The 19,188-nt window shown below is 42.0% G+C and overlaps 1 protein-coding gene across 1 annotated transcript in view; it reads right to left on the reverse strand.

The window, feature by feature from the left end:
- Nucleotides 1–19,188, reverse strand: part of ABCC8 (ATP binding cassette subfamily C member 8) — an 803,652-nt gene that overhangs the window by 58,437 nt on the left and 726,027 nt on the right. Inside the window, 1 exon segment of the mRNA XM_030201075.1 lies at nucleotides 7,086–7,199. Coding sequence (XP_030056935.1) covers nucleotides 7,086–7,199 — 114 coding nt within the window.

Below are 19,188 nucleotides of genomic sequence, written 5' to 3' on the forward strand. Positions count from 1 at the left end.
TGAATCGGAGAAATTTTTTCTTCACTCAACATGTAATTAAACTCTGGAATTCATTGCCAGAGAATGTGGTGAAAGCAGTTAGCTTATTTATTTTCATGTATTTATTTGTTGCATTTGTACCCCACATTTTCCCACCTATTTGCAGGCTCAATGTGGCTTACACAGTACTGTAAAGGCGTTTGCCAAATCCGGTAGAGAGAACAGATACAAGGTTATGTTGTGTTCGAATAAGGTAGATGTATTCCAAGCTCCATTAGGGTCGAAAGGAGGGAAGTTGTATGTTGTCCAGTACGGTCTTTCGTTTAGTTGTGTGGCTGGATGTGGGGATTTACGTTGGATCTGTAGTGTAGGCTGTTTTGAAGAGGTTGGTTTTTAGTGATCTTCTGAAGTTTAGGTGGTCGTGGATTCTTTTCACGGCTTTTGTGAGTGCGTTCCATATTTATGAGCTTATATAGGAGAAACTTGATGAATAGGTTGTTTTGTATTTGAGTCCTTTGCAAGTTGGGTAGTGAAGGTTTAGGTATGTACGAGATGATCTGGATCTGTTTCTGGTTGGAAGGTCTATGAGGTCTATCATGTATCCTGGGACTACACCCCATATAATTTTGTGGACAAGGGTGCAGATCTTGAAGGTGATCTGTTCGTTGATTGGAAGTCGGTGTAGCTTTTCTCGGAGGGGTTTGGCACTTTTGAAATGTGTTTTACCAAATATCAACCTGGCCGCTGTGTTTTGGGTGGTCTGGAGTTTTTTTGTGAGTTGTTCTTTACATCCCACGTAGATTCCGTTGCAGTAATCTGCTTGGCTTAGAACCATTGATTGTATTAGGTTTCGAAATATTTCCTTTTTCTGCGAAGGCGGGACTAAGGGCACGAACATTACCGAAGCAAGCAGGGGAAGCCTGGAGAGACGGCCTGCATGCAGCAGGGCTTTAAATAGCGGTTTCGACTGAGGTAATTTAAAAAGACAGATGGGAGCGGGAGGGAAGGGCAGGGGAGGGAGGAGAATCACTGGGTATGGATGGGGAGAGGGGGGCAGGGGAGAGACTTGCTGGGCATGGATGCGGAGAGGGGGCAGGGGAGAGACCTGCTGGGCATGGATGAGGAGAGGGGGGCAGGGGAGAGACTTGCTGGGCATGGATGGGTAGAGGGGGGGCAGGGGAGAGACTTGCTGGGCATGGATGGGGAGAGGGGGCAGGGGAGAGAGGAGAGTTTCAGGACATGGATGGAGGGAAGAGCAAGAGAAATTCTGGACATGGATGGAGGGGAGGGAAGGGAGAGAGAAGAAATGCTGGACATGGAGGGAAGATAGAGGAAGGAGATTAGATGAGGGAAAAGGAATTGAGGAGAGAAACTGCACATGGATGGAGAAAATAGGAAGAAGCTAGATCCACTGGACAGTCAAGTCTGCGGAGGACCAGAAATGAAGAAGAAAGGAGGAAAGAAAAGAAATAAATGGAAAGGAAGCCCTGGAAACGGAGTCAAGGGAACAGATAGAGAGCAGCAGAATCAGATACTGGACCAGCATGATCAGAGAAACAAAGTCACCAGACAACAAAGGTAGAAAAAAATAATTTTGTTTTCATTATAGTGTTTGGAATATGTCCACTTTGAGAATCAGGTGCTGAACGTTAAAAGTTTATATTTATTTACTTATTTATGGCATTTTATCCCATATTAAACATGAATTAGATTGGAACCTGGGATCATTTAATTTTTTTTCCTGGAGAGAGTAATGCATTGCCCCCTCCCCCCGGCTATGGCCAGCTCTGCAATTTTGGGGGGGGCGCAGAGGTGGGGGGGGGGGGGCGCCGAGGTGGACCGGGGAGAGAGCCTGTTCTTAAAAATTTACCAGCACACCACTGGTTACGGAGTGAGGTTGCGGTCGATTGTGACGCCCAGTATTTTGAGGCTGACTGAGATAGGGAGGGTGTGTTCTGGGGTGGTTATAGTTGTGGGTTTGTTCTTGTGTTTAGATGAGAGGATGAGGCAGTGTGTTTTTTCAGTGTTCAGTTTCAGTTGGAATGAGTTAGCCCATGAATCCATGGTGTCCAGACCTGCTTTGATTTCGTTGGTTATTTCTGACAAGTCATGTCTGAAGGGAATGTAGATTGTAACATCATCTGCATAGATGAACGGATTGAGTCCTTGATTGCATAAGGACTTTGCCAGTGGGATCATCAATATGTTGAAGAGTGTTGGTGACAGTGGTGATCCTTGAGGTACTCCGCAGACTGCTTTCCACGGTGATGATATGTTTGTATTTGATTTAACTTGGTATGTTCTGGAGGTTAGAAAACCCTTGATCCAATTGAGTATATTACCATCAATCCCGAAGTGAGCAAGGAGTCTTATTAGTATATTGTGGTTTACCATGTCGAATGCGCTCGACATGTCGAATTGGAGGAGAAGTATGCTTTTACCTGTAGCTATTGCCTGTTTGAATTTGGCCAGGAGAGTGACTAGGACAGTTTCAGTGCTATGGTGGGAACAGAATCCTGATTGTGAGTCACGTAGTATTGAAAATTTGTCCATGTAGTCGGTAAGCTGTTTGGTAACCAAGCTCTCCATCAATTTGACTACTAGTGGGATAGATGCAACTGGGCGGTAGTTGGTGAGATCATTTGTGTTTTTCTTGGTGTTTTTTGGTAATGGGGTGAGACGGATGTTACCATATTCCTCGGGGAAGTGACCTTGTTGTAGCATGAAGCTTATGTGGGTTGTAAGGTCTGCTATGAAGCGGTCAGGGGCGGATTTCAGTAGATAACTGGGGCAGGTATCCAGTTTGCAGTGGGTGTTGGCGAACCTATGAATTGCTTGTGTAACTGATTTAACGGTGAAGGGAGTAAATGTTGTCCATGTACGGTCAGCTGGGCATCCATCAGGAGTTAGATCCAGATCATTAATGAAGTTTTCGATGTCAGTGTTGTGCTGAGGAAGTGTACTGCGTAATTTTGTTATTTTTTCATTAAAGTAGTTAGCAAATTTGTCTGCGGATGGGATGTCTGTTTGGTTGTGGTGATTGAGGTGGTGTCTAATAGCTTATTTACGAGATGAAATAATTTCTTCATGTCTTTATAATCCGGTCCTATTTTGGTTTTGTAGTAGTTCCTTTTGGCCTGTCTTATTGCATATTTGTATTTTCTGTGTATTTGTTTCCAAGCATTGAGTGTATATTCATCTTAACTCTTTTTCCATGTTCATTCAAGTTTCCTAGATTGTGTTTTGAGTCTTTTTAAATCATCATTAAACCATGGTATTGAGTTTTGTCTTCTTGATATTCTTGTTTTTAAGGGTGCTATTTCATTTAGTATGCTTCTACATCTATCATCCCATTGAGTAAGGTAATGTATGACGTCCTTTTGTGCTGTCCATTCGTTGTCGAATATCTGTTGCCAGAATATTTCTGGGTCTATTTGCCCTTTCATACTGTATGATGTTTGTTCTGGTATGCAATTTAATCCCTTCTTCCGCCAGTTTAGTGATAAGTTCAGTTTGTAGTGGTCGGTCCAAGGTGTTTCTGACCATTTGATATCTGCTATTAATAGGTTATGGTCTGTGGACAATTTGTGTGATAGAAGGTCTAGTGTGTGTCCTTTGGTGTGAGTAGCTTGCATGTGAGGCCATTTGAGATCCCAGGAGTGTAGGAAGTCCTTACATTCACATGCATTGGTAGAGATGGGGTCATCTAGGTGGAGATTAATGTCACCTAGGATTAGTGTGTTGGTGTTGTTTACACAGGTAGTTGAGATGAAGTCTGTGAAGATTGGTTGGCTGTCATTCCAATTACCGGGTGGTCTGTAAAACAGGACGCAGTTCAGATGGTCGACCAAAGATTTATTATAGATTCTAATTGAGGCAATTTCAAGTTCGGGTGTTAAGGATTCGGCAGTGGTTTCGGTAGTGAATGGTCTCGATAAATTAAAGCTATGCCTCCTCCTCTCTTTTTCGTTCTGGTCCAATGGTTGATTTTATATCCTGGAGGACATAGGTCGAGGATTATGGGCTCCTTTTGATCGCGGATCCATTTTCGTTGATGAAGATTAGGTCAAGGTTTTCTGACGAGATCCAGTCTGATATTATTGTTGTTTTGTTGACTACGGTCCTAGCATTGATGTAGCCCACTTGGATATTTTGGTATGGGTTTGCTAAGTTTGATAATGTATGGATTTTTGTTAGCTGTTGTTCCTTGGATAGTGTGTGTTTTTTGTGATCTTTCTTTCCGTAATGTTGGTATTGTCCATGTTTGGGTGTTCTTCCTTTAATTTGGTGGTTGTCAGTTTGGTGGGGTGTAGAGTGTCTGATCAGTCTTTGGTGATTTTGTATGATGGGTATGGGTATGATATTATTTTCAGCAAGTGGGATGGATAGTGTTAGGTGAATCAGTAAGAGGGAGTAGATTGTAGGAATATTTTTACAGTATTCATTTTAGTGTCAGTTTAGCGGAGTCAGCTTAGCGGAGTTTAAAAAGGGTCTGGACAGCTTCCTAAAGGAAAAGTCCATACACCATTATTAAATTGGCTTGGGAAAATCCACTGCTTGTTTCTGGGATAAGCATCATAAAATATATTGAACTTTTCTGGGATCTTGCCAAGTATTTGTGACCTGGATTACCCCACTGTTGGAAACAGGATACTGGGCTTGATGGACCTTTGGTTTGTCCCAGTGTGGCAATACTTATGTACTTACTAGTAAAAAAGGCCCGTTTCTGACACAAATGAAACGGGTGCTAGCAAGGCTTTCCTTGGAGTGTGTATGTTTGAGAGAGTGTGTGTGAGAGTGACTGTGTGAGACAGAGTGAATGTGCGAGTGTGTGTGTGTGACAGAGAGAGTGAGACTGGGTGCGAGTGTGTCTGTGAGAGAGAGAGTGTGTATGTGAGAATGAGAGTGTGTGTGACTGGAGCAGCCTCGGATCCCCGTACACAAAGGATCACCTCACAACTTTTGAGACACACAATACTCGTGCAATTACAAAGGCTGGCCACTACACCCATGACTTTTATACTGTAAGAGAATTCTGACATCAAATGCTAATAGCAGCATAAAAGTGTGCAAGCATTGCACTGCAAAGGCCCTATTTCCACGCACGGGTCATATGGTAGGTACCCCGGCCTCTACTCCCTGCAAAGACTGGAGCACTGACAGGCTGCCGTCAGGACCTCATTCCTTACCTGCGGTCGCCGAAAGTGTTCCGCTGCCACGCAGGTAGCACCAGTGAGGTCATAAAGAACTGCACAGGGACGCCAGCAACCCGTGTGCGCACAGCCTACAAATCCCAGTATTCCTGCTGTACAAAACCGTGACGTCGCTGAAACCTGCCTACCACCTTCTACCTCGCTGCTGCCTGCATGGCATGGTGGCGAGTGCAGCAGGGGCGGGGCCTTGTGCTGGTAGCATGCGGTTGGTCAGTGCTGTGTGTGATGTACACGGAAGTACATTACGTCAATTCAGGAGATGGATACAGCAGGAGCACGAATGCTTCAAGGCTTCACTTTCTCAGCTTCAGAACGTTGGAGGTGCATTTTATTATATAGGATGTACTTAAAAGAGGGGCCAGACATGTTCTGTGTTCCTGTTTTCAGGTCAGTCTGCTGGTTGCAGTCTACCTATGGAAGCACAGTTATTTGTTATGGGGGGTGTCCAGGTACAGGGATCTGTGGTGTTTTTTCTTTGTTTCTCTGCTTTGTTATCTATATATGGCTGCTGGGGTTCTGTGTAGGATAGATATACAGTATCCAAACTCAGGTATTCTCAGTCTCCCTCTGCTGGTAGACATGCATAACCCAAGCGTCTTGACTGATCTGAAGGGTCTAAAGAAAAGAAAATTAGCAGGTAAGGCCTAATTTTACCATACTGTACGTTTACAAAAAAACCCAAAACAGTGTATAAAACACATTTATAAAATGACCAATATAATAAGTAAGCTGTTCTTTACAAGAAGGCTACATGAAATGATGAGTTTATGGTGTTTAGTGTACACTTTTGCTACCTAACAGAGTTGCACAGGAACCTAATTCCCTTTTCCTCATAGGATCAATGGTTCCATATTCGGGTCTCGGTATTTATGGGATTTTCTAGGAACCTAATCCCAATGAATAGTTAGAATAGCTGTAATTCTGAAAAAACTGAGACTGGCTAGATCAGTGGGGTTTAACCAGATAGGAGCCTCTCTTGTCTGGTTAAACCCTTTTGAATATCAGACCCAAAGAAAAGTAATTCTGAAATTGCCCACTGGATTTCCCTATGAAAATTTGAGGCAGTGGGGAGTGAGATTACAAATATACCTGCAGACTTTGCACCTGCTTTTACATAGCCTTGTTTAAAAAGGAATGGAAGGACAACAGGTCCCATGAGGCAGAGGTGGAAAAGACAGGAGAAGGAGTGACCTGGCTGTCAAAGTAATAGGCTGAAAGCCAGGGAAACCAGGGTTCAAATTCCATTCCACTAGCATTTTTTGTGACCTCAGGCAACTCATCAGGGCTATAGTGACCCTACAGTCTTCATCAAAGGTACTACTGTCTGAAGGGTACCAATGGCCTGGAATGAAGGGAAAAGGCAGCAGAAGAAATTAAAAGGGAATGAAGCACCTTTCGTGGCATCATGTCTTCTATGATGTCAACAAGCTGCTTAACTATCCCTTAAGTCTGTTGTAGCCTAGTGGGATTAAAAAAAAATCTGTCACTGTTTCCGCTCTCCAGCTTCCTATCCAACCCATGGAGAGTGAAAATGTAAGCTGGCTGTACTTCTACCATCAGCACTCCTCTTTCTCCTGCCCAAAGTTGGATGAAGAGCAAAGATTAGCTCCTTTTCTGCCTTATTTCCTCAACGGTAGTTCAAACAACTTCTCATAGTGAACTCTACCAAGAGAGGAAAAGACTCTTGCTCTGTTATTCTTCTGGCTTGGGCTAAGCCAAGGGAAGGAGAGAAGAGCAGCCCCTGGTGCATCTGGAGGAACAGAGTCCTGGGAAATTAGGAGAAGAGGAGCATCACCTACAATCTCCTTCAATTATTTTTAACAGAAGAGCCTCAATACGTTTATTCATGAGATCACACTCTCCTTCTCTGAAATCAGTTTCATTGACACTTACCATTAGAGCATAGGTGAGGCCTAAGCCGACAAGCCCAGAAGACAGCTCATAGTATAAGGAATTGGTAATGGAAGCCACGGCTGCTATTAGTACCACACATGCTCCAATATATTCCTAAAAGAAAACTAAACATTAGGTCCTGTAGAAATGGATAATTATATTTCACAACCTTCTGTGCTGAGAAGGAACAAAACTGGGATAAAAATAATGAGCTTTGAGAGCAGCAAGAGTGGCATGAAGAAGGAAATAGGATGAACTCTATAAATTCAGTATTCAGCTGTGGGATATCCCGTTAAAGATAACCGGGTAAGTTATCCAGTTATGCTTAACTGTCTTGTTGCAGTTGTCTGGGTCTTGATGCGTCTGAAAGCCACAGCATGATGGCTGAAACATTGGTTCCACTTACTCAGATGTGGCAAGACCTGGACAACTGCAACATTTGTGACGCCAGCTGTGAAAGCCTAACAGAACAAAATGTAATTTAATGACTCTAGCTATGAATCAGTGGCATTTATCCAAATACCCCCCAAATTTTATATAGTGCAACTCAAGTTGCACGCCCAAATCTGGTCATATTCTGATTTGTGCACACAACTTAATTGGCTTAATCCAATCAGTGCTGATAATAGCCACTTAACAAGCAATTATTGACATTAATTGGCTTTAATTAGAATTTACACGCACAACTTTCTAAGCGTATTCTATAAAGTGATGTGTGTAAATTCTAAGATGCATATCTGAAAAGGGGGGAGGGGCATGGGCAGGTCCTGGGCCTTCCTAGAATTTATGTGCAGGGTTATAGAATATGCCTGTTCCATGTGTAACTTAGGTGTCGGCATTTACACCAGGTTTCAGTTGATGTAAATGGCCGTGACTAAATATAGTCACAGTAAACAGGCACTGGGCATATTCTATAAACCATGTCTAAATTTAGGCATATTCTGTGCACTATGCCTGTGCCGATTTTTTAGGCATCATAAATAGAATCTACTCCATAGCGCTGAATATCGGTATTATCTGGTTAAATTATAACTGCACCCCTGCCATGCCTTTCGCCCCTTCTATAACAAAAGAGTAAGAAGCCTGGGAAATTTAAAAAAGAAGATTTATTTGGTTAACTCCTGAAGTTAATTATATAAATGTAACCATCTCTGGGAAAAGGTGGCTAAAGTAGCATATCCAAAATGTGGAGAATGGGCGATTTTTCATGTCATGGGTCCATCAGTAGTCTGCTAAAGTTACATGTTTGAACTTCTGTAACTTTTCTATTTTATCACATAAAAGGATGGAGTTTGGACTGTTGTGTTACAAATTGCTTGCTCTAACAGAATTAATTAAAACCTCGGGACCAATATTCAGGTGGCGACGCTTAATGTTTTGCTAACCATCGGTGGCATTATGTGGGACCACCAGCCAGTCGGGGTTTCAGGATATCCCTAATGAATATGCATGAGGCAGATCTGTATGCCTGTTATCTCCATCATATGATGTCAACACAGAGAGGCAGGTATGATCCATAGATCATAGTAGTGAAGCAAGAAAATGGATCACAGAAGATGTGGTAGAGCATGCTTTTATTAAAATAACCCAACATGGCACCATTTCACCTACTGCAGGCTGATTTAGAGGTAGTAACTAAAGGGGTTCTGAAATCACACTTGCCCTTATTAAGAACAGAGAGTGCTGGCAATATGACTTCTCCTCACTGATCAGCTTTGCTGGAGCAAAGCCAGAAGTATCTGAGTAGAGCCGACATTCATCACTGGTACCCAGATATCTATCCAGGAAAATTAGGGCAGCAAAATAGCTGTCCAAACTTGCCTACATAATAACTGGATACTGGCTTTGAATTTTGGCAATACTCAGATAACTAGCTTTATACCCAAATTTTCAATGCTGGTATCTAGGTACAGCACAGCACTGAAATCTGGGTATAACTTTAACAATATATATAACTGTAGGGATATATAATTACATAAGTATATCCTCTCCAGACTAGAGAAGAAAACTTAGCTGGAAAGGTAAACGTTTCTTTTCTTTTTTTGAGGAAAAGGCCTCGAGAAGCCCCCAGCTTTATTTTTGATAGCGGGGGCTGGACTTCTTCATCATTGGCCTTAAAAACCTCTGGCAGTCTAAATTGTCTTTCTTGTCATCTTAATATAAAAAAATAATTTTTTAAAATCACTTAGCTTAAGGAGCAGCTTTGCCTTGCTTGCTCTTCTGCTCGTTATTTTTTCTTTTTTTTCTACAAGCCACTCAATCTCTCGACCACCTACGGTGGCCAGCGTCTCGATCTCTGCCTCAGGGTTGTGGTCTCAGTTAGTGTCTAACGAGAAAAAAACAAGTTAGATACATATTATATTCACTGAAAACAACTTCTCTTTAAATATTACCTCCTTTGTGGTGAATCAGCGAAAGACAAGTGAATAAAGATGGCTGCCTCTGATATAGGGAAACGTCAGACGCTATACCTTCCCCTGGGCCAATCAGTGCTGAATTATACGGGGGGGGGGGGGGTGTATATAACCTTTAAACTTCTAGATAGAAATAGCAACGCGCTACCATATAGTCAGGGAAATATGCAGTTCATGCCTATAGATGGTCATAGTACATTGAAACAGATCATACTTCAGTACAAATTACTCCATTCAATTTTCCCATTAAGTCCCATCGGGGCTAGGGACTGAAGCCGGAAAATCCAGCGCTGTTCGTTTTGAAGCAATAATCGTTTTCTATTTGCTCTAATACGATTCCGGGGTTCTTCAATCTGCTGCAAAACAAAACACCTTAGTTGGGAAAACGTATGTTGCAACAGTTCACAGTGCACTGCTAATGATGAAGTGTGCTTCCTTGTTTTGATCGTGCTTCTGTGCTCAATCAAACGGATGTATAAGGGACGAGTGGTCTGTCCCACATATGTTTTATTGCGGGGACATAATATATAATAAATCACGTGATCCGATTTGCAATCTGTATTAGTTCTTAAAGTATAAGTTCTTGCAGTTAGTGAATGTTCAAATTGTTGTATTTCCAACATATTTTGACACATACAGCAATCATTACATTTCCTGTGACCATTATAGATTTGTATTTCATCAGAACGAGCTGGTAACAGTGATGGGCACAATATCTCTTTCAGATTCCTCGGGTGGCTGTAAGCAAATCTTACTCGTGTGTCTGAAAAGGCTGACAGCGTCTGCAAGATGTTCAAATGATTTCTTATGATCTTAGAAACTTCATTAGCTTGAGTAGTAAATCTGAGAACACAAGTAAAAATATCTGAGAGGTGCCCAGCTCTACCACCGGCTGCTTTTCAGGTGCTGTGGAGGACTTGCAGCTCATCTGCATATCCTTACAGTCTTCTCCGGGGTGACACCCAGGTCCACTCCGATCCACTCAGGGCCTCTGCTCTAGGTGGGGCATTTTTCTCTTTATATCTAATCTTCTTCCTAGTTGCTAAAGTACCTCAATCGTTTATGGCCCCTATTCACATTCTCTTCCTAGCCCTGTCCCTTCCTAATCTTTTCCCTCACCCCCTACCTCTTTCTGCTACAGGAACACACTGCCCATCCATTGACTTCATCACCTCACCTTCTCTCCTACCCTCTTCCTCCCTCTTGGCTTTTAATCTCCGTCTCTTTCTTCCCTTCATTTTGCCTTCCCCATTCCACCTAAATACCTCTCACTTTCGACGCCTTCGTGGCCACACCTCTCCTACTCTCCTTCTCTCTCTTTTACTCCTTCTCTTACTCTCAGCCGGCGACATCAATCCCAATCCTGGCCCTCCTCACCAACTATTATCCCAACTCTACAGATCTCACCGCGACCTCTCTAACCTCATCTCTATTCCTCTACTCCCCTCCTCTTCTCTGCCCTTCTCTTGCGCCCTATGGAATGCCCGCTCTATCTGTAACAAACTCCCCTATATCCAGGACCTCTTTATCTCACGTCACCTCCATCTGCTCGCCATAACAGAAACCTGGCTCTGCCCTGATGACTCTGCTTCAGTTGCAGCCCTCTGCCATGGCGGTTATCTTTTTTCACATACTCCTCGCCCTGCTGGTCGCGGGGGTGGTGTTGGACTACTTCTCTCTCCCTCCTCCAGATTTCAACCCCTTCTTCCACCTCAATCTCACTGTTTTTCCTCCTTTGAAGTCCACTCTATCCACCTTTTCTCTCCTCTGCCTCTTCGAATAGCGGTCATTTATCGTCCCCCCTGATAAGTCCCTTTCATCCTTTCTCAGTGACTTTGATGCCTGGCTTGTCTTCTTCCATGATCCTTCCTCCCCCTCTCTCATCCTTGGTGACTTTAATATTCCTGCTAATGATCCTTCCAACTCTTATATTTCCAAGTTACTCGCTTTAACATCCTCCTTTAATCTCCAACTATGCTCCACCTCCCCCACTCATCAAAATGGTCACTGTCTTGATCTCATCTTCTCCTCCAACTGTTCACCCTCTAGTTTCCTTGCCTCTGATCTTCCCCTCTCTGATCACCATCTTATAACTTTCACACTTAAATCTCCTCCCTCCTCCCAGTCCCGTCCTATCTTATCTAATTTACCTAGGAATCTTCACGATATTGACCCTTCATCTCTATCCTCCCATGTTTCAAACCTCCTCTCTACTGTGGCACCATCCACGTCTATCAACGAGGCTGTTTCTACTTACAACAATACTTTATCCTCTGCCTTAGACACACTTGCACCTTTGATGACCCGCCCTATAAGGCGTACAAAACCCCAACCTTGGCTGACTTCTAATATCCACTACCTACATTCATGTACCTGCTCCGCTGAACGCCTCTGGCGGAAATCTCGGGCCCTTACTGATTTCTTACACTTTAAGTTCATGCTGACCTCCTTCCAATCTGCTCTTTTACGCGCCAAACAGGATTATTATATCCAACTGACCAACTCTCTTGGCTCTAACCTCTTCACCACATTGAACTCTCTCCTCAAGGTGCCCCTCCCCCAACTCTCCCTTCATTATCTCCTCAGACCCTTGCTGAATTCTTTCACGACAAGGTTCAAAAGATAAACCTTGAATTCTCTACCTCGCCACCTCTCCCTCCACTAGTCCATTCCCCTCTCTCTCCTTCCCCTCATTCCTTTTCCTCCTTTCCTGAAGTTACTATAGAGGAAACTACATTTCTCCTTTCTTCCTCAAAATGTACCACCTGTTGCTCTGATCCCATTCCCACCCACCTTCTTAATGCCATCTCACCTGCTCTTATTCCTTTTATCTGTCACATTCTCAACCTCTCACTTTCCACTGCAACTGTCCCTACTGCCTTTACTGTGGTCACACCTCTCCTTAAGAAGCCTTCACTCGACCCTACTTGTCCCTCTAATTACCAACCCATCTCCCTCCTCCCTTTTCTCTCCAAATTACTTGAGCGTGCTGTTCACCACCACTGCCTTGATTTTCTCTCCTCACATGCTATTCTTGACCCACTACAATCTGGTTTTCGCCCTCTCCACTCAACCAAAACTGCGCTTACTAAAGTCTCCAATGACCTACTACTGGCTAAATCCAGAGGTCAATGTTCCATCCTCATTCTTCTTGATCTTTCCGCTGCTTTTGACACTGTTGATCACAGCATACTTCTCGATACCCTGTCCTCACTTGGATTCCAGGGCTCTGTCCTTTCCTGGTTCTCTTCCTACCTCTCCCTCTGCACCTTTAGTGTTCACTCTGGTGGATCCTCTTCTACTTCTATCCCTCTGCCTGTCGGCGTACCTCAGGCTTCACTGGCTCCCTATCCGTTTTCGCATCCTGCTCAAACTTCTTCTACTAACCTATAAATGTACTCACTCTGCTGCTCCCCAGTATCTCTCCACGCTCGTCCTTCCCTACACCTCTTCCCGTGCACTCCGCTCCATGGATAAATCCTTCTTATCTGTTCCCTTCTCCATTACTGAAAACTCCAGATTTCGCGCCTTCTGTCTCGCTGCACCCTACGCCTGGAATAAACTTCCTGAGCCCATACGTCTTGCCCCATCCTTGGCCACCTTTAAATCTAGACTGAAAGCCCACCTCTTTAACATTGCTTTTGACTCATAACCACTTGTAACCACTCGCCTTCACTTACCCTCCTCTCCTCCTTCCTGTACACATTAATTGATTTGATTTGCTTACTTTATTTTTTGTCTATTAGATTGTAAGCTCTTTGAGCAGGGACTGTCTTTCTTCTATGTTTGTGCAGCGCTGCGTACGCCTTGTAGCGCTATAGAAATGCTAAATAGTAGTAGTAGTAGTAAAAATATCTTCTTCAGTCTGTTGTGTACACATAGATTGATGTAGCAAATGGTCTCGATGATTGTATTTAGCTCTGCGATAAGCTTGTTTAACCACTTTCTTGGGATATCCTCTTTTTTGTAATCGTTCCCTAAGATCCTTCGCTTTTCGTCTATAATCCTGTTCTTCTGAGCAGATGCGACGATATTGCAACATTTGCGAAAAGGGTAGGCTGTCCTTCAGACATCGTGGATGACAGCTAGAGTACTGTAGTAAACTGTTAACATCCGCCTTTTATCGGTGTACTGTTGTTCTGAATGCAGAAGCTTGTTTTATCACATTTATATCGAGAAAATTGATCTCATTCAAGTCCTGCAGGTGGGTGATGACATGTGATGACATGTGTTCAAATATTGGACAAAATCAGTAAGTGTAGATAAATCAGCTTGCCATAACATGAACACGTCATCTATGAACCAAGTCCATAGTTTTACGTGTCCCCAAAATGGACATGGATACACAAATTTCTCCTCAAAGCATGACATAAACAAATTTGCTACAGAGGGTGCTAAAGTGGCCCCCATCGCAACTCCTGAAATCTGCTGAAAATTTTTTCTGTCAAATTGAAAATAGTTTCTCTTCATGGCCACAGTGGCCAATCGTACTATCAATGTAGTCATCTGAACCTCGCAGCTGTGACTCAATAATCTCAAGAGCTTCATTTTGGGGGATGGACGTATAGAGAGAAACAACATCCAGGGTGACCAGCCAAATATCCTGCAAGGAAATTTTCCAATTGTCTAATAATTACATGAAGTGTGTAGAATCCCTTATATAGGATTTTATTGAGGGTACAAGTGGCTGAAGATAAGTGTCTATATATATGGAGAGGGGCTCCAGTAAAGATCCTCTTCCTGAGACTATGGGGCGCCCCCATGGATTTATGAGGGTTTTGTGCATCTTAGGTAAGGTGTAAAAAACTGGTATTGGGACTTAATGGGAAAACTGAATGGAGTCATTTTTACTGAAGTATCATCTGCTTCAATGTACTATGACCATCTGTAGGCATGAACTGCATATCTCCCTGACTATATGGTAGTGCGTTGCTATTTCTATCTAGAAGTTTAAAGGTTATATACACACCCCCGTATAATTCAGCACTGATTGGCCCAGGGGAAAGTATAGCATCTGACGTTTCCTTATATCAGAGCAGCCATCTTTATTCACTTGTCTTTCGCTGATTCACCACAAAGGAGGTATTATTTAAAGAGAAGTTGTATTCAGTGAATATAATATGTATCTAACTTGTTTTTTTTCTCATTAGACACTAACTGAGACCACAACCCTGAGGCAGAGATCGAAACGCTGGCCACTGTAGGCTGTGGTTAGTACTCCAGGTGGTTGAGGGATCGATTTGCTTGTAGAAAAAAAGAAAAAAAAAAGAAAAAATAACAAGCAGAAGAGCAAGCAAGGCAAAGCTGCTCCTTAAGCTAAGTGATTTAAAAAAATTATTTTTTTATATTAAGATGGCAAGAAAGACAATTTAGACTGCCAGAGGTTTTTAAGGCCAATGATGAAGAAGTCCAGCCTCCGCTATCAAAAATAAAGTAGGGGCTTCTCGAGGCCTTTTCCTCAAAAAAAGAAAAGAAACGTTCACCTTTCCAGCTAAGTTTTCTTCTCTAGTCTGTGTTGGAATAATGTATTGTATTTTACATGCATTGTCTGTCACCAATTTTTCTCTGTGATTACTCTGTGACCTCTGATGTGAATTGTCTAGAGAGGTCACACCCATGCAACTTCCTGTGGGGGTTAGGCACAGCACATGGAGCTCATGATCTCTCCTAAGCTGAGGATCTATGGTGTGAGCATCCATTACCATCTAAGCACATGGAAAGAGCTGATAATCCAAATGTATAGTATTATGTATATATAAGCCTGTCTGAATATAATCTAACTACAAACTGTGAGTAAACAGATGTTTTATTACTTCAACTTTAAAGTGACTCAGCAGTGAATTATTCTGGGGTGTATGTGAGAGAGATGAAGAAAAGAAATTAACATTTCTAAAGCTGAAGCTGTGTGTATAAAATCTGCTAATTATTTACTACAAATAATCCAACAAAAGGGTTATGGGCCCAGCCCAGGAATTGAAAAAGGGAGAAATATTACCAGGCAGTGAAAAAGCCAAATTTTTTCTCTAAAGTTTTAAAAGAAAGATTCAGTCTGTCTCTCTCTCCCCCCACACACCAAACAGGCTAAGAAATGGCTGAGGGAGGAAATTCACCATTTTTCTACTCTCTCAAGGTGCCTAAATTAACTGCATTTAATTATCAGCAGTGGGAACTAAGATTCAGATGTCTCCTTCAAGCAAAGAAATTAAGTATATGTTTAGACCAAAACAGAACAGCTGAAAATATGGCTAAATGGGACAATGCAAACTATTATGTGAAGTGCATGTTTTTGGAAGCTCTCTCAGAGAAACAAGCCATATTAGTGGAGGCAAAAGATACAGCAAACAACATTTTAGATAAACTAAGAACTATGTATGCAACTACATATGCAAAACAGCAACCAATTTGGTTGGCAGAGTTGAATGAAACCAAATTAAGGGATAAAAGTAAGTGTAATGATCACATTATGCATCTTATGTCTTCATTTCAAAAGCTAGAACTTTCTGGAATTCCCATGTGTGATGCATTGAAAAGAGCATTTCTTTTTACCTCACTATCAAAGAAGTTTGATGTTTTTAGGTCTGTAAATGAAGCCATTGAAGGGCAATCTTTTGAACAGGCAGCATCAAAACTGAGGCAGGAATGCATAATTAATGATTCTGAGGAGATGTGTTCTCAAAGACAGTCAGAGAGAAATGAAACAAATTTCTTGGCAAAGAATAGAGGAAGGCGGAGCTATGGGAAAACTCCACCCAAGGGCAAGCTGATTTGCTATTCATGTGGAAGGAGGGACATGTATCTAAATGGTGTAAGGAAACACAAAACACCCCCTCTAGCTCACCTAAGCCAATGGAACAAAAGAATTTTCCAAGCAGGACATGTACAAAAGACAATGATAAACATAAGAGCTTTCTAATGGCAGAAAAATCTTTGACTATGGTAAATAATAATTCAAATGAAAGTACTTGGATTTTGGATTCGGGGAGCACATGCCATTTAACCAATTGTAAGGATTTCTTTCAGGAAGTGAGTCCAGAAGAAGGAATTCTTCATACTGCAAACGCAGGGACTACTCAGATCCAAGCAAAAGGCATTGGATTCTTAAAATGCAAAGTGTCTAATGAAGTTAAAGAAATTCCTGTAAGTGATGTCTTGTATATTCCCCAAGCAGTTTGCAATATGCTTAGTGTATCTACATTAGATAAGAAGGGATTTGCGATTCATTTTGAAAACAATAAGTGCACAATCTCTAAAAATGATGAAGTGTATGCTGAAGCTTTTATGCATAATGATGTTTATAAACTGAGCATTTCAGGTGAAGCCTCACATATGGCGCAAGTAAGGAAGAATGATGGTAAATGTAGTCTGGAAATCTGGCACCGCCGCCTGGGACATCGTGATTTTAAGGTGATCCAGGATCTTCATAGTGGGCAACTAGCCACAGGCATTCAGATAAGTGCAGATACTGGTAAAATGGAGAAATGCATAGACTGTGTTACTCAAAAAGGTGTGAGACCCTCATTTCCTGCATACACAGGAAATAGGAGTAATAAAGTACTGGACTTAATACACAGTGACTTATGTGGACCGTTTAATATCCCATCATTGGGAAATAACAGATTTGTGCTAATATTCTTGGATGATTTCTCTAGATATTGTGTGGCCTATTTGCTGAAAGAAAAAAGTCAAGTCACAGACATGCTGAAGAAATACGTAGCCATGGTGAGCAATAAATTTGAAAGAAAACCAAAGGTTCTTCAGACCGACAATGGTGGTGAGTTCACTTCACAAAGCATGCGCACATTTCTAGAACAAGAAGGCATTCAGCATATCACAACAGTAGCTTATACACCAGAGCAAAATTCTGTTGCAGAGAGAAAATTTAGGTCACTTGTGGAAATGACCAGATGTATGCTGTCAGATAGCAATCTCCCTAAAAGACTATGGGGGGAAGCCATTCTCACAGCAGTGTACCTACAAAACAGAATGCCAACTAAAGGCGCTGAGCGCACACCACATGAGACATGGCATGGTAGGAAGCCAAACCTGTCACACATAAGAACATTTGGAAGTACAGCATATGCTCATGTACCAAAGCAAAGAAGGCATAAGCTGGATTCCACAACAGAAAGGGGCATTTTAGTTGGCTATGCTCCAGGACACAAAGGATATAGAATTTTGAATCTGAAAACTGGCATTGTTGGCATAAGACATGTTACATATTTTGATGAAAACAAAAGGGTTGATAAAGGCTGGATTATCCCAGATGAGCCTTGTCATCCAGAATATGAAACTAGAACCATAATAGACATGCCAGTGTATATAAATGCCATACCAAGGCAGATGTCTGAAAGCAACTCATCTGTATCTAACGAGGAACAGGCAGAGGAAGCAGACACAGAAAGGATCATCGCAGGAGACAGTACAGTTGGAGAAGGGGAATCAATTGGAGAAGGACTCTCAGATTTAGAGGATGCGGAAAGGTCAGACCAACCTGTTGTCAGACGCTCATCCAGGGAAAACAAAGGTGTTCCACCCCCAAGACTGTCTTACCTAACAAAGTCAGCAGAAGCTCAAGAGCCCTTAACATGGGATGAGATTGAGAAAATGCCAGCAGAAGAAGCTGCTGAATGGCGTAAAGCTGCACAAGAAGAAATTGATGCATTGGATAAAAATAATACTTGGATTCTTACAAAATTACCTCCTGGCAAGAAAGCTATAGGATGCAAATGGGTATTCAAGTTAAAAAGGAATGCACAAGGAAAAGTGGAAAGGTATAAAGCCAGATTAGTCGCAAAGGGATATCTTCAAAAATATGGAGAAGATTTTGATGAAGTGTTTGCACCTGTAGTGAAACACACGACAATTAGAACACTTCTGAGCATTGCAGTCTCAAAAGGCATGCAAGTCAACCACATTGATGTGAAAACAGCATTTCTTCATGGAGATATAACTGAAGACTTGTACATGGAACAGCCAACAGGTTTCATAAATACAAAACAAAGACAGCTAGTGTGTAAATTAAACAAAGGTCTTTATGGATTAAAGCAAAGTGCAAAATGTTGGAATGACAAATTGCATGAAATATTGACAAATTTAGGATTTAAGCAAGGTGAAGCAGATAAATGCTTGTACACTAGGTGCAGAAATGGACAATATGCATATATTTTAGCTTTTGTTGATGATCTGCTCATTGCAAGCGAAAGTGAGCAAGAGTACAAGGACATTGTAAAACATTTAAACCTGAATGTTGAGATAAAAGAACTTGGTAATGTGTCATACTATCTTGGTATAGAAATTGAGAAACAAAATGATGGTTCTTATCTTCTAAGCCAGAAGCAGAAAATAAATGAGCTTATTGAAAGTTTAGGTATGCAAGATGCCCAAGTTGTAAGCACTCCCATGATCACTGATTTTCTGAAGGATGAAACAGTAAGAGAACCTTTACCAGATAACATCCAATATAGATCAGCCATAGGTAAGCTTTTATATCTGACTACCACATACAGGGCTGATATAGCAAATGCAGTAGGAATTTTGAGCAGAAGGGTCAGCTCACCTACCAAATCAGATTGGACTGCAGTTAAAAGGATGGTAAGGTATTTAAAGGGTACCATTGATTGTAAATTAAAGATTTCAGCCAATAGTAATCCAAAACTAGTATGTTACTGTGATTCAGATTGGGCAGGGGA

The sequence above is a fragment of the Microcaecilia unicolor genome, chromosome 4 (genome assembly GCF_901765095.1).
Source record: "Microcaecilia unicolor chromosome 4, aMicUni1.1, whole genome shotgun sequence".
Taxonomy (NCBI): Eukaryota; Metazoa; Chordata; class Amphibia; order Gymnophiona; family Siphonopidae; genus Microcaecilia; species Microcaecilia unicolor.